Source organism: Corvus moneduloides, chromosome 1, assembly GCF_009650955.1.
Source record: "Corvus moneduloides isolate bCorMon1 chromosome 1, bCorMon1.pri, whole genome shotgun sequence".
Classification (NCBI taxonomy): Eukaryota; Metazoa; Chordata; class Aves; order Passeriformes; family Corvidae; genus Corvus; species Corvus moneduloides.
Window position 1 is genome coordinate 43959590 of NC_045476.1, and position 16296 is coordinate 43975885.

Genomic DNA, 16296 nt, shown 5'->3' on the forward strand with positions numbered 1-16296 from the left:
CTGCCCATTAAGGGCATGCCTACATGACACAAATGCAGCTAGCTTAGGTACTGGGAGTGGTGCAGTCACAGAGCTAAGTATAACCAAGCAGAGGATGTGGCTCACAAACCATCTCCTTGCACTCACATCCTGTCTCTCGGTATCAGAGCCTTAGAGGAAGAAATAAAAGCTCCTAATAGACAGTCATATACTAACTTGCCCATAGGGTAACTCTCTTCCTGATTAAGCTCCTCAGCAGTCAGTTTATAGCCTGAAGCACATAACCCTGCCACTTTTTTCTCTTACCCACTGTTATTGCAAGCGTGCTTTTTCTTCACATACTTTGGTAATACAATTGGTTGCCTGGACTGGTCAAATTGATGGGAAATAACCTCATGCAATAGTGATGTACTACAACTAGACTCAGCTGCCCCTGTAGATTTAAATGGAAGGTGATGACTTGGACTTTTAGTCTAGAAAGACAAAGCATTAATTCTACATTAATTAAACCTATCTTATATCACTGCCCACCTTTTCCTTTTTCCTTAATCTGTCAGTGTATCATCTATTTATCCAGAAACAAAATCATCAGCTAATGAGACAACGATGAGAATATATACTGCTTGATTGGGCCAAATGTGATTTTTGGGAGAGAAGCAGAATGCGCAGTGCAAAGGATGTACAAGAAGCTACCCTTTACCTTCACTGAAAAACCAAGACTCACACAACTTAGCTACAGGTGATTTCTGACACATTGTGCTGTCTCGGAGAAGGCATCAGCAGTGTTATATTCAAGGCACAGTCAGCTCATGACTGCTGCTTTATGCTCTGACAGCTGCCAGTCCCTTCTCCCCACCACCCAAATCTCTCCAGGGGCAACTGCATTTCCCACTCTGGTGTCTTCTGTAATAAATGCCCTTCTAAGTCTGGATTTTTGTCTTTTCCCCTGCCTTTTTCAAACTCTTTTATATCACAGTGTCCTGAAGAGCACCTTATTTCAAAGCACCGATGCTCTCTAGGAAGTTAGCTAAGCTGCAGGCTGCCAACGATCACGTTGGCACTGTGTTGACATGGTGCTGGCCAGGACATCCCTGGTGTGGTGTCACTGCTGACACCAGATCAAAACCATTGCTTCAGAAGTCTTCTTGTAGCTCAGTCCCACCTTCTGAACCCTTCAGGCCACCAAAACATAAACCCAGTTTGCTTTTTCTCTTTGTCAGCTCTGTTCATTCTTGGGGAGATACAGTGTAACACAAACATAAAGCTCATCCTGGGCAGAGCAGAGATGCAAATGATGCCTTCTCCTTGTTTTGGGGAAATTCTGCAGGTAGTATGAAGGGGACACACAGAAATGATAGACCCAGCTTCTGCAAGGTTTTGTGTATCACCCTTGCTTCTCTCCTCTGCAGCAGCACAAGCTTACTGTGATTACTGGTGTATTTTACAAGGAGAATTCCAGAGAAAACTCAGCTCAGTTATGAACAGAGGCAAATACAACTTGCATCTGGGCCTTAAATAGCACAAGTTTGTAGAAAATTAACAGCTTTCATTACAGGTGCCATTGGTCCCTAGTCCAGAGAGTGAGAAGTGCCTTTTACATCCAGGCAAAACAGCTAAAGTCAAATCTGAAAAAATTCTCTGGGAAATAAACCAAAACACATTTTGACCCTGAGACTTACTATCTGTAACTACCTGAAGGATAGCTGGCAGCTCAAGAGCCAAGACAGGTTCAGACTCTATCCAGCACAGTGTTCTTTCCCCTGATTGTTGTCTCACCCTGGCTAACTTGGAGGCCAAAAGATGACTTACAGTTTCGAGGTGCTGAGTTAAACCAAGACATGAGGCATGGGACACTGTATTGGACCTTGTGTGCTGCTGGATTAGGCCCAACTGGTCAAATTCTTGTTCTGAAAAGCTGGCTTCCGTAAAGAGCCCAAAGAGTTAAAGTTATTAACTGGCTTCTGAATAAAATGCATTAGGAATAAATATGCTTTAGGATAAACCTATTAAATGGATAAAAATGCCATTACCAGGGGTGAAATATGATTGTGTGACCTTTTAAATAAATAAGCCTGCTATGCACCAAATTATGTCAGATAATAAGCTTTATACATGATAAAGTCATGCAGTTGGTCTCAATCTTCAGGCATTCAATGAAATATTGCTAGCCATAAAGGGCTCCAGAAATGTTACACTAAAGAAAATTGCTTCCAGCTACAAAAACTTAACTGTTAAAACGAATGGAGTTTCTCTCATAAAACCCTTTGCAAGGCATTGGTAGCAAGAGTGAAAGCTCACTAGAAACAAACCGGAGGTATTCAAACTATTTTGCAAGTGCACGATGCTTCTTAAAATAACTCAGATTCCAGATAAATCTGGAATAACTATTGAAAGCAGAAGGGTGTAATCCCAAACCACCAGCATGAGATCCAAATGATATTTGTAGGGCCCTAGAAATATGTTGGTGGGATATCTCCGGGTACAAACATTGCTGTGTATCCAAACTAATTTGCACTTGCAGTTTTGGCACTTGTACAAGCACTGGAAATGCTGACCTCTCTGGCTGTCCTGAATCTTGGGTCTGACTGTGTTATGCCTCAGCGACTTGTCCAGATTACTCCTGACACAACAATATTCCTACGAAGGGAATTCGTATTTGATGGGATGGAAACAGAGCTGGATATTATCAGCCTTGTGAATAAAGGCAGACGTGCATTTAGTCAGATTCAGCTACCAGCTTCACATGCAGCAAAACTGGCTCTCTGCATTAAGTCAGAGTAAGAACTTTCTTCTCTAAACCATTACAAATAAGAGGGAAGGAAGCCAATTCTCTCATTCCTTCTAGTGATCACAGGCAAACCAACAAAACCTCCTGGTGAGGCACTTGCAGTTTTAATAAAATCATCATGGTCATTTCACCTCTTGTTACATGAACATCAGCAAATAAATGCAATTCCCAGCTTGGGTCTTGTGCTGGTTTTGGCTGGAATAGAGTTAATTAGTTTCGAACACAGTTCCAAGGACTGAAAATACTCTTGGAATTCCCCAACAAAATCAATTATCTTCTTCAAAAGTTGGTATCAGACATTGACAAAAAGGACCATTCCTGTTTTTTCTGGGTTTTCATTTTTTTGTTTGGTTTGTTTGGTTTTTTGTTTGTTTCGTGGAGTTTTCTTGTGTGTGGGTGTTTATTGTTTTTTTCCCTGAATTGGGAAAATGCATCCTAGAAAGGATCTTCTTAACCTTCATCTGCAAACACTGACAATTTTCACCAAAACTCAATCCAGTACAATCTTTTCCAGGAGGGGCATTTAAAGAGACATAGAAAAATTTAAGCACACAAAATCAGCCAGCCTTGCTCCAGTTCCCAAAGAGTTCACTCTCTGAGCCTTAGCAAAGAAACAGGTACATTCTCCACAACTAGTTTTAGTGCTTCTGCTAAATAGCGTGAGGTACACCATGCCAAACACAACCTAAACAGGACCACTGCAAAGGAATGGGTGGCATCATGAGGATAGCAATGAACTTTTATCATGTTTTCCTGAACTGGAATGCAATGTCTAGAAACAAATAATAGATCTGTTACAGGCAGGAGCTCAGCTGCATCCTGAAGATGCCTCCAGGCACTTGCCATTTTGTTTTATTGCTGTTCCTCAACACTGGTCAGGTGTACGCATCAGTCTCGCAGAGAAGACACATTATCAGGGGTGAAGGACAACTGCTTGTTATATAATCCTGCCAAACCCTTGATACAGCAGTTCTCAGCAAACAACCATCTTGCTCTGAGTCATGTGGAAAGTCTCTGGTTCAGTGAGCTTCCAGGAGCAGACCATAAAAACAGGTTATATTTCCACTTCCCATTTCAAATTACAGGAGGCACTTATGAGTCAAGGCAGTAATTTTATCTTTATCTACCTTCAGATGCCATCCTGCATACGGATCCAGCCCGTGCACCTGCTGAGCCAGAAGCCCTGTGGGAGTTCCCAGCCAGTGCTGGATGTCACAGCGTGCAGCTGTCCTGGGTGGCTGGGCAACCACACTGTGAGGACATCCCTACCTGGCTCTTCAGAGAACTGGAGATGCTACCTGTGGGGCTGGACTTGCTCTGTGCTCACCAGCCTTTTTCCAAACGCCCAACACTGGTCCCTGTCAAAAGCAGGTGCTGTGTCCATTAGACCTCTGGGCTGGCCCTGCATGGCCATTCACATTTTTTCTTGTTTTATTTCCCTTTGAGGCAATGCCAAGTCTTAATCCAGTGCCGAGTCACAGATCCCAGCAGGACACATTACAGAGTCTCCCACCTCAGAGCTGGCCAGCTCAGACCCACTGCTCTCCCACCTCGGCTCCTCCCCGCCATGCCTGACAGACCGTCAGAATCAGCTCATGACAACAGCGTTGGCACACGAAGCTGAGCAGCTCATCTTTTACAAACCAAACAACTACAACTTTGGCAATCTCACTCCTGTTGAACAACAGCAACAACAACAAAAAGAACCGAGTCAGCAGCAAGCAGTAGCCCATTGCACACAGCTGTAAATAAACCCAGGAGAAACGAGATGGGTCAGCTTGGGTTGGCTAGGGGTGCTGGTCCAGTGTTACCACTTCAGGGTGGGCCAAAGTGGGGAAAGATGGAAGGCACTCACTTCCCTGGTTCTCTGTCTCACACCCTGAATAGGACAAAATTGCTTCAGCCTTTACTGCTATTACAAACTTCCTGTGAAACTACCATACAATTCAATATTCAAACTGTAATGCAATTAAGGTCATTTTAGGGCAACTTGCAGAATCTGCGAAAACCATGAAGTTTCATATCTGTGATTCATTTCCACACTGTCATAATTTGGCTAACGTAATTATTCATGCTCAAAACTTTTCTTATTTTAAAATTATTTGTTCTTAAAATAGGTTAAAATTCAGAATGTAGTCAGAATAGCACCTACTAGAAGGTGAGATTTGCTACAGAGGCATTTTGAAGTTTTCAGTTCTAAACAGATGGGGCCATCGCTGGAGAAAATAGAACTCATGTATGCCATATGCTTTACATAGTTTTATGATTCTCGTATTTTTTATTAAACTAGCCAATGAAAGTACTAACCATACTGGAGATTTTCATTTAGCCTCAGGAGTCAGAACAGTGATTCAGTTGTTTACGGTGTTCTCTTTTTACCTTCTCAGCAACATAAATCATAAATCTAAGAATTGGGTTTTCAGTGTAACTTACAGTAATCAACTTATTTTGCGTTTCCCATTGATATAACTATTGCTTTAAAATTGATGTTTACAATGGACAGCAATCACCTTCCCAGCACAAATCATTGGTGCTAACATGAAAATCTTAGTATCTTACCATTAGCTCATATGGGTTTTTATTCTCTCCCTCTTAAGAATGGACTACCAGAAATAAAACTACTTAGGTTAAGATTGGGGACTAGATTCAACATGACCAATTGAATCAAGTATTTTCTATAATTCTATTTAAAAAAACCCCAAAGCTCAAGAAAGTTCCTTTTACTTGCACAGACTTTTCCTGCGTAGCTGAATCCTACTTTGTGTCTTTTTCTGTAAAAAAGATCTTAAACAGATATTCTTCACCAACACCTGTAGCAGTAACTTGCAAAGTGAAAATAATAAAAAATTTTCTGTTTTGCTTAAAAGGTTCACTGCGGCTTTGTTTAACTGTGCTTTGGCAAAACCACTTTCCAAATAGTTGCAAACAAAGCAACTTATAAAACATTATTTTTATATATGGCTCTGGAAGAACTAAGAACACAAAGCTCAAAACACAGAATTTATAAAGGTTGTGTAACTTGCCATCTAAACTTATCTGACTAATCATGAAACCCGTGAGAGAGGCAGGTGGATTGTAACAGCAGATGAGTTGAAGGGCCACGATTCTCGTACAAGGAAAGGGTTCAAATAATTGCTTGTTAGTCACAGAAAAACAATGCTGCAAGAAAACTGTATGAATAAATGAACAAGTGAACACTGAATTAATGAGCTACTTCCTCTGTTTGGTGGATGAGCTCTCAGGGGATGACAACTCATTTTCATTACACGTGTGAACACTATGCAGAGTTAACAGGGTCTTGGTTTCTGCCTGCTGCTCTGTTGACACACAGCCTGGTGACAAGGCCTGGGACATGGAGGGCTTGAGCACTGGACACAGTACATTTATTTCACAGCACCAAATGAGAACTGTCCTCCTGCTCTGGATTTGGTGAAGTGCAGCTGCTGCCTGGTGTTTCAGGGAAGCAGAATGATACCAGAGACACAGGCACGTGGAGCTGTAGGTTTGTCCAGCCAGGTTTGTACCGTGGGGACTGCCCCACACAGACCTGGCTGATGAGCCCTGTGAGACCCTGGCTAGCTGTAGCCTCCTCTATCAGGTGTTCCTGTCACCAGGCAGCACCAAGGTACTAACAAGCCCCACTGAAAGACAGCTTGTCTTCTTTGTTCTCCTCCTTTATTTTTTTTCTCTTCTATGTGCCTCTCCACTCTTGTGTTTCCAAGAGAGCTCCTCAACTTGCACATGGACAGCCAGCTTGGGTCCAGAGGCATTCCTCTGCTGCTCTTGTGCAAGGAGATACAAACTGCAAAACCCCTATGGAGTCAGCTATGGTCCAGCATATTAACTAGCAAGGGTTTTCCCAAAGCCAGGCACCAGAAATGCAAGGAGACCTGAGAAGGCTTGGAAGAGGGGTACCTGCCATCTGAGAGAGCAGGGTCAGCCAGCATTGGTCGTATCAGAGCCAGGCTTAATTTAATCACTCATCTGCTCCCTGATCTCCAGGATACCCCTGCTCTCCATTCCCCTGAATGATGGATGGATGACAGTATTTAATGAGATTGAATGCCATCTTCATTACAATAAGAGCCTTTAATTACATCACTGAACATCATTTGATACCAAAGAAAAGCATGCTCTCCTAAATTTCAGGCAGTGACAAGGGGTCCAGAAGAACTGGGTTGCAGTCCTGGCTTTGCCAGAGGCCTCTCCTGGCCCATTAGGTAAGAGCAGGATAGCCACTGAATTAAAGGTTGTGTAAGCAGCGTAGCTCAGACACTTCCTAACTGTAGGGAGCGAGACTCTGCAACCTAAACACTCGGTGTGTAATTATTAAATTGAAGCTGATTCAGAACCCTGACACATGAAGAGAACGACCTACAGGCTCTCCATCCTTTCATACAGCTTTACATTTCAAACAATCACTTTAAAAGGATTGGATCAAAAAGTTGGTGCTTGCTCAAAGCCCCAGAAAAGAGCATCCAATTCAAATCCAAATTGGGTATTTTTGTGGCTGCAGCAGTGTTTCCATCACTCTGACTATTTTGGCTTGATACTCTCCGAACTAGACTTGTGTCTGCTGGAAAAGAAAAGAGATGTACAAAAATATGGTGTTTTTTCCCAGCTTGGAGAGTGAGTAGATAATAGAGTAGGAATCAGGCTCTATTTTTAGAGCCTCGCTTTTTAATTCATTAGCTGCACAGAACTCTTCACAGGCAGTCACTTTTCTCTACTGGGTCAAGGCTAGTGAACAACTGCTGCATTACAAGGACAGAGATAAGTGAGAAAGTCAAGCTATAACTCTCCTCCATCACTAATTACTTCAAAGGCCCCCACAAAAATCACCAGTGAAATTCCATGACCTTCTGCTGCAAGGAAGGAGCCAACTGCCTCCTCCACCAGCATCTGTGCCTTCCGCAGGCATCACGCCAGTGTCCCTCTCCCAGCAGCACACAGCTGCCTCGCAGAGATTCCCAATGCTTTGGAGACAAAGCAAGGAAACAATTACACTCACTGTTGATTAGTGAGTCCCTACTTTTCAACCTAGCTAGTGTTGCCAAGTAATGAGCACTTCTATTAAGTATGTGGAAGGGAGTACTACTTGTTTATTTAAAGAACATCCTAAATCACACAATCTGTTTTTACACATCCCACCCTTCAGGACAGAAATAGCGCCCTTGCCAGGCCCTCACCTTGTACCAAAAGCTGACTGATTAGCTAAACTAGGCAGCTGACACAAAAGTGAAATCCAGCCTAATAAAAGCTAACAGTCAACTATTTTCAACAGCACCTAAAACCGGGCTGAACCAGGCTGGTACTGTACAGCCCCATTTCTCTGCAGTGTAACTGTGGTATTCATTTTGCCTTGCTTAGAAACCAGACAGCTCTATTAATTACATCCAAAACGTGCCTGCTCAGACTGAGAAATGATCAGTCCTGCACACAGAGCCAAGTAGATGGCTTGGAAACAGATTACTGGATTCCTCTATGTCTTAATAGATTTGCCTAGTGAAATTCCTGAAGCTTCCTCTTCCCTCCCCCTGCCCTCCTTCAGCTACAGCTTAGTGTCCCTGTTTCAGGCAGACCCTTGGTGTCTGGGGAGTGTTGAACTCAAGTTACAGCCTCTCACTAGGACAGTCTCAGATGACTGGTTTCTACCACAATCTTAAGGAACACAGGCTACTAGCAATCTCTTGAACTTGCAAAACAGGTTCAAGAATCAAGCAGGAAAGGCAGAGATCACATAACCTTTCTCTAACCCTGACTTCTCAAGCCAACAACCCCAAACAAAAGAAGTTTTTCCTCAATGTTTTGCCTTTTTAAAATAAAGATTTTAATAAAAGATAATTTGTCTTACCACTTCACATAAATTTTGCAACGCAATGTCCCTTCAAACTCAAAATCATTTTTAAGAGCGTAAGACACTTCCAGTGTGGAATAACACTAAGGAAATCTGATTTCTCAAAGACTTGGAATGAGCTGTACATACCCAGAGCATCTTTGAAGGCACTACCATCTGTTTCATATTCCTTCACTGGTCTGACAGACACCATGGTACACTGTCATCAGTAGTTTTCAATAAACTTTGGAGGGGACAGTGCTTTCCCCCTTATTTTAAAGCTCAAAGAGTTACAGGACCAAGGGCCAGCCTCAGGCAGGTCACTGAAGACACCTGCCACGTGCTGCATGGTTTGAAGGCTGGCAAAGGATACAGCATTAGTGCTGACTGCCCCATCACCTACTGTCACCTTCCCCCATCAGTGGCAAGGGTCCAAACAGCTTAACAACCCCTAGTACAGTATCATCAGTCTTGAAGTTGTTGCCTTAAAAAAAACCCAACCAACCAAAAAAAAAAATCATAGATTCGGGTTGAAGGGACCTTAAAGCCAGTTCCAAATCTCCTGCCACGGGCAGGGACGCCTTTTTCTAGACCATGTTGCTCAAACAGACAAAAGAAATTCCAGAGGAATGGACACTCTGGCCATACTGGCACTACCTTAAACCCTTAAATCTACAAACCAGACAGATCAGCCCCCTCTCTGCAATAACCTCATCCATGCTCGGGAGAGACTTCACTCATCAAATTTGCTCTGAGAAACTTCCTGTTCTACACCATCACAGGAGCTGCTTTCAAGAACACCAGAGATACTTCAAAGGAGAGGCTAAAAATATCTCCCTTCTTTAAAGCAGACAGCTTTAACAATTTTTAACAGAAGATCACTTTGCCTTTTTCTTGTTTGAACCAAACAAAACACATCATTAAAGAATTGCCACCTTGAGCTGTTCTTCCTGGCTTTAAGAACACACTGCCAAAACATCTCTTCTTCAGACTACCACCCTCCTGTACGAACTTTAACTAAAGAGGAGTATTAAGTGAATTTCTCAGTTGAAGGGAAAAATCTTGACATACTTTTAAGTCTCAGGAGAAAAAAAAGAAAAAAATCAATCCACATCCCAAGCTGCTGGAAGACACAGCTACTTTTTGGGCCTTCTATCAATGCCTTTTCCTATCACTACCCAACAGACATAGTATACAATCTGTGGAAGCTAGGACAGCCATCCACCTAATTTACCAGGAACTGCATTTCATCTCTTGGCTTTTATGTGAAAGCTGACTTCATGCTGAAAGGTCACACTGTAATTTCACAAAAAGTAGTCAAAAATACATTCATCTATAACTGTTATCCAAATGTGGTTATTTCTACCACCTAACCATGCAGAGAAATCAGAATGCAGCTCTTTAACAGAGAGACATGTTTTCTCTTCTGGCAGCAAAAGGAAGGTTTAAGAAACTGTTCCCCCTCAGTCTTGACAAATGAAATGATACCTACTCTACAGTCAGTATTTTACTATTCAGCCTAAAACCTTATCATTCTTTGTGATGTGTCCACATTTTTAATACCGTGCACTTCAATGACCAGAGCAAGCTTTACCTTTCCATTCTGTGCTTAGTTGATTCAGACAATGTAGCTGAGAGGCCCGAGAGCTGGTTTGACACCGAAGATGTAAAAAACCCAGAACTTGAAAAATAAAATTGCCATTAGTATTTAATCACCTATAAAAAATAAATGAGCACTTTCAGTTTACATCTCATTGCACAAGATCAAAGCTGGCCTTCAGTCTAGGCACAGGACGCAGAGACCCCAACCTACAGACAGTGACTAGATACATGCACACCAAGAGAAATAAGATCACGGACCAGCCCTCGGGCTTTCAATACACACAGCACACACCCTTCCATGTTGAAAGTGAAACCCACCACAGACCTCTATACTCAGGGCCCACAATCTTCACAAGTATCAAATTACATTTCCAAAAGCCTGTCTAAATATGGAAACATCTGAACTCCTGGAGAATTCTACACTTATCCACATAACTCAAGAAGCAGCAGAAGCACTGTTAAATTTAACAACCTGCATGAGCTTTATTAGATGGCCACGTTTACAAGAATTAGCGGTAGCGGTGCAGCTGCAGGGTGTTGCGCCTTCTCCAGGCCGCACGGCGTGAGCCACCGATGGTGTGGTGGAATTTGTGGCCCTTGCCAAGCCCACGGCTCTTGCGCCCAGCTGACGTCAGCCCACGCATCTCTCTGTGCTTGTGGACGGGCTTGGTGATCCATTGGGTGTCAGGGTTCCGCCTGATGGTCTTATGGAAGGGATCAATCAGGATCACTTCAAAAAACTTGTAAGTGGAATCTTCACCCACCCAATACGAGTTCAAGACTCTCAGAGCGCCACAGTGACGGCCAGCACGTTCCTAGAGGAAAAAATGAATGCAAAAGGCTGTAAAACCATGGATGCAGCACACTCTTCATGCAGAAAGATGATTAACTCAAACATAAAATTTCAATTTTCCCCAAGAGAACCTCTTTTCCTACAAAAAATCCTCCCCGTCCAGTTGCAAAGGTACAAGAAAAGTAATAGCTGAAAAGAATGCTGTGTTACAAAAAAAAAAAAGGCCGTTCGGATTCCTGCATGAAACAGGTTTTAATGACCATGAGCAGGAAGGTGCTTGGTTGACAAAAGAAAGAAAAAGAACTCTCTGTACACAGAAGCACCCAGTCAGTAAATATACAATGTTAAAAATAACTTCAACGTGAAGATGAAGAGCACGAGCTGCACTTGAGCTCACGGAACAATCTTTTGTGGGAAGTTATGAAAGACTGATTAATTTGCGCATCCAAAGCTACAGGGGAGAAAGGCATTTCTGCAGAGAGTAAACCTGTACTGGTAGGAGTAAAGGAATAGCTGATGTAACAAATCTTTGTACTACTGCTGGCATATTAGTGCTCGCTATTCCTATCCTCACTTGTGGTTGGAAAGACGCAATCTTAGTTTAGAAAACAAAACAAAGCAGAAAATAGCAATTATAGCTATTATGCCATCTGCCTCTCCCATCAAGAATGCTCCGTACTTAAAACACCCTACGTGCGTTCAGTTGTAGGACTTTATCTTCATCATGGGGAAGCACGAACCAATGGACCCCATTCATCTTCTTCCCCAATGTAATCCTGACCTATTGCTACAGGCTTCCCTAAACAGCACTTGACTATTTCCTGCACACGGAGTAACATTTTTTCAAGTCCTCATTTTCTTCTAGTGTGAGAGCAACACCTATATGAAACATTAGAACACCAGCCACCCTCGACCAGCTTCTATTCGAGGATGGGAGCTCCAACTGAGGCTCTACGTTTCTATAATCTGAAAAATATAACTCTTCAGGAAAGACTGTTGTCAGATTCAGAAAATTTCAAGCTAAAACTGAGGGCAAATAACTTCTTCCATAATTGTCGTGAGCATGTAATTAGCCATCGGGTATCTGGGAGTAACATATATGAAGAGAATGCCATGAGCACTGAAAACAGAATTGCATTTTTAATTCAAACTCATCACCTTTGTTTCTTTTAAATAAGCATATCCCATTTACATTTTTTCATTGGGGGAAAAAAAAAAATCCCACCATATTCAACTTTCAGAAGTCACTCAGAAGTATTTTTTAAGTCCTGAGAACAGAAAAGTCTTCTGCTTCAAGACGGAAAGGCAGTGACACTCTCCCTTCTTCCACAATGTCTCATTTGAGAATGCAGACTGGTATTAACTAACCCACTGAAAAAGTTCTTTTTGTAAAGGTGAGAACTGTATCTCTTCCAGACTACTGCTGTGACAGCAGTAAAGTTTACAAGATCTCATCGAATCAAAGCTTACATTTTGAGTACTTCAGTAACAATATCTCACCTAAAAATAAATTAACCCCCAACCTGTGTGCTTATGAGATACCAAAGCTTTTTATAAAGAAGCAGGTGGTCTCTGGCATGCTGCCTTCAGCTCCTGCAATACAGCTAAGTATGCTGTGCAACACTACTACTACACAAACAGGCACTACAGGCCTTAAGTCAGGAAATCACGTGTACTTTGTGAAAGGACCATCAGCTACAGCTGGTGATCCACACCACGTGGCAGGGAACACAAGAGTGGGATTTACTGACAAGTTAAGACACCTTAGCACACACAAATTCTTATGTCTCATGCCTAGCTCTTTATTTCACTGTGGCTTGGACTAGTTATGTGTTTTTCATAACAAATATTGTGGCATACTTTAGAAGTATACACTATGAACGTCACTAAACCAGCCAAGTGGTTCCCACAGACCCCATTTTTAAAGTCTGAATAGTTTTTTATTGTCTCAATAAAGCTTTTAAAGACATTCTGATGCCTTCCTGCCACCATTATTCAAAATCTTTTACCCAACTTACTAACAAAGCAGCTGGTTTGGTTTATATTTTTTGTCTCTGAGTATTTTCAGCTTTTACAGACTAAAACTTTCCAACCCATATTTGTGAGCAATAACCAAAATACTCACCTCTGCTACAGACTGAAGACTCCGGGCAAACTTGAGCTGGTTAACACCGTGATGTACAGGTTTACCATAGGTTGCACCTTTCGGGACCGGGCGTTTGCGACCACCACGGCGAACACGGACACGGTAGATAACGTAACCTAAAACAAACAGTGCCTTAGGAACAAGAACAATTCTAGTAGCAATTTTCATCCCTGTACCCAAAAATTTACACGAAATGCTGCAACACGAAGTCATTATACCAATTTTTACCGAAATTTACAATTCAAGGTGGATAGTACAAGATGTTTTTGTCATTTTCATTACAACTGAGTAAGGCGAGTGATATCCTGTCACAACTATTTCTTGGTTCCAAACCAGAGCTTATGGCACCTGGTTAGTCTGTTTTAGTCCCAAACAGACTAAAATCAGCTACAACTATATTGTAATACAATCATAAAAAAAAACCCCACCAAAACCACTACCCAAACCCCACAATTTAGATGGCAGCACTCACAAAGCACTGAAGCACAAGCCATCCACAAACCCTGCTGAAATCTGGTCACTGAGAAATGAGGAAACTAGATGAACGGTGACAGAAATGCCAAGTCTTAGCTTTTTATCTTCTTGTGAATAAACATACTGGGTTTTTAACTGGATTTCCTCAAGTTACTCATGGATGACCACTTTTCCCATTTCTTTCCCCGACAAGTAACTGTTTTCCAATGACAGTACGAACTCCATCACCTTGCCCAAGTACATGCAGCTGTAACAGTCATAGTACGGCTTGTGTTGGAAGGAGCCTTAAAGACCTCTCAATTCCAACCCCCCTGCCATGGACAGGGACACCTTCCACCAGACCAGTCTGCTCAGAGCTCCATCCAGCCTGCACTTGAACACTGCCAGGGATGGGGTATTCAACTTCTCTAGGCAACCTGTTCAGTGCCTCACCACCCTCACAGTAAAGAGTATCTTCCTAATATCTAATCTAAACCTGCTCTTTCAGTTTGAAGCCATTCCCCCTTGTCCTGTCACTACATGCTCTTGTGCAAGTCTCCATCCAGATCCCTTGTAGCTCTTTTCAGGTGCTAGGTCACAATTCAGTCACCCTGAAAAAAGTCAAAGTAACACACGACAAAACTTGGACAGAGAAAGGACACCCCCCAACCCTAGGATACTAAAAACACTGCTCAATTCTGTGGAACTTTGCACGAGAACAAAAACTGAGGCCAAAGCCCACTTGATCTTCACCTGCCAGAACAGCCACAGAAGGCACAGATGCAAAATTAAGTGAAGTTAAGGTTTTAAGGCTTTTGAAAGTTTAGGTTTAAGTTTAAGGCTGTAGGCACTGCTACCGACTGAGAACATTTATGATATTCTTTTCATTTCACGCAGGACACTTCCATTTATTGGGGGATACTTCAGTTCCAGATTTTGTTTTTCTGCTGTCACTGAAGGAAGCCAATGTCACTCCATCGTGAGGCACACGGACTTCACCTCTCCGTGCCATTACCTTGCTTGGCCTTGTATCCCAGCCTGCGGGCTTTATCGGGTCGTGTAGGGCGCGGGGCCCGGTGCAAGGCCGAGAGCTGGCGGTACTGCCAGCAGCGCACGCGCAGCAGGAACCGCATCACGTCCGACTGCTTCTTCCTCCATAGCTCCTGGATGTACTTGTAGGCACCCATGGCTGTCTACCTGCTGGACAGAGAGCTCAGTGAAAACAATGCACCAAAAGCAATTCCCAGTTTGAACATCTTCCAAGGGTGGCACTGCACAAAACCACACATGGAACAGCACTGAAAGACAGGGACCTCCGAAGCGTCTTTGTACCACTGACACCCGAGAACATGGATCACACTGGGCAGCCTTCAGCATGACATGCTGCAGTCACCATTCCCAGCAATTTTCTTCCTTTTTGCATGTTCTGAAGTGTTAAACTCCTCAACTGAAAATTTTCAGATGTGTTATGTCTGATACTACCAAACCCAATGATTAATACCTGAAACAAGTTGTAAATATCAATCTATAAGAACCACGGGTCTGCAAGGAGTGTGGCCTTTACTGTTAACTCTTACTTTAATAAGGTTTTACTTCTAAGTGAAAGCTGAACAGTTTCATTAGTAAGTGGAAATTTAACTGTTGCTTAAGAAATGAACTAGATTGGGACTTTTGCTTCCTTAGAGCTATTCACTTGGTGTCTCCCACATCTCAGGAGAGACAAGGCCTTCCTCCGCATCTGCTGAAACTGGGCTTTAAGTAGAATGGGATGTACGGATCATGCAATACTAAACAAGTAGTGTCATAACTTAGTGTCCTACTGCTGCTGACATTTGTGTTTTGCTCCACAGAGGCCCTGTGGGTTTTTTAAAGGTTTTTTACATTGTTTCTGCTGAACACCATCGGGGTCAGTTTGTATTGACTTCAGCAGAGCAAGGACTCAACACGAAGTTCCTACAGATCAAATTTTGCTCTTAAGAAAATAATGACTATTACAAAGTCCCTCTTCTGAGCTGAAATTGTCTTAAAAGATGAAGGCATTTTAAAAAATCAAATATTACTTAATTTTTACTCATGCTTACTGCTGTCTTCCTGAAAACCTCTGAGGCCTTACACATGTGCAGCAATCAGCACGTGTACCTGAACCCCATCAAGTCCCCACCCAACTCACCATCAGATACACGCAGCTCACTTTATTTACATTTAAAAACACGCCGAAAACAGTTCGTGTGTGACTTTGGATACCCCTCTTGTTTGAACGTGCCCAGCTATGGTTCATCCATTCCTACTCCCAGCCACCCCATCTTTTCACTGCATAATGGCACAAAACCCCCACGAACAAACCGCAAACCAGGGCGCGCCGTCTATCACCGACCTGCGCCCGCTCTGCCGCGCCAGGGCCACCCTGGGTGGCCCGTTCCCCTCCCCGCCCCGGCCCACCGAGGCGCAGCCCGCGGGCCCTCCTCCACCGGCCTCCCAGAGGCGCCGCGCCGCAGGAGCAGCCCCATCCCACCCGGAGCCCGGCGGGCGCGGCGGCGGGACGGGCGGATGGACGCTCGGATCCCGGGATGGGCACGGATTGAGGGAAAGGCCGCGCGCGGACCGGCCCTCACCTGATGGCGCCCAGCACCGGAAAGGAAGAACCCCGCTACCCACAACCCCTCGGGGCCACCCCGCACTTCTGGCGGCGGCAGCGGTGC

At 43.4% G+C, this 16296-nt stretch overlaps 1 protein-coding gene across 2 annotated transcripts; it reads right to left on the reverse strand.

The window, feature by feature from the left end:
* Positions 1-10658: 10658 nt before the first annotated feature.
* On the reverse strand, positions 10659-16264 carry RPL15 (ribosomal protein L15). Of its 2 annotated transcripts, none has more exons than XM_032108173.1 (4): positions 16210-16264; positions 14613-14797; positions 13124-13260; positions 10659-11020 (listed from the first exon to the last, which is right to left on the reverse strand). In XM_032108173.1, exons 2-4 carry the CDS (start codon positions 14782-14784, stop codon positions 10715-10717), a joined length of 615 nt encoding a protein of 204 aa, XP_031964064.1. In that variant the 5' UTR covers positions 14785-14797; positions 16210-16264; the 3' UTR covers positions 10659-10714. The 2 variants fall into 2 exon arrangements, with proteins under 2 accessions (XP_031964064.1, XP_031964076.1); XM_032108185.1 differs by having other exon boundaries at positions 14613-14794; positions 16210-16247.
* Between the last annotated feature and the right edge of the window lie 32 nt (positions 16265-16296).

What these genes read in the sequence shown, in the direction of transcription:
- RPL15 (XM_032108173.1), bottom strand. Translation starts at nt 14,784, where the DNA reads ATGGGTGCCTACAAGTACATCCAGGAGCTATGGAGGAAGAAGCAGTCG. An exon ending in GGGATACAAGGCCAAGCAAG is followed by an intron (nt 13,261 to 14,612) that starts GTAATGGCACGG and finishes TGTTTGTTTTAG; the next exon opens with GTTACGTTATCTACCGTGTC. An exon ending in GTCTTCAGTCTGTAGCAGAG is followed by an intron (nt 11,021 to 13,123) that starts GTGAGTATTTTG and finishes TTTTTCCTCTAG; the next exon opens with GAACGTGCTGGCCGTCACTG.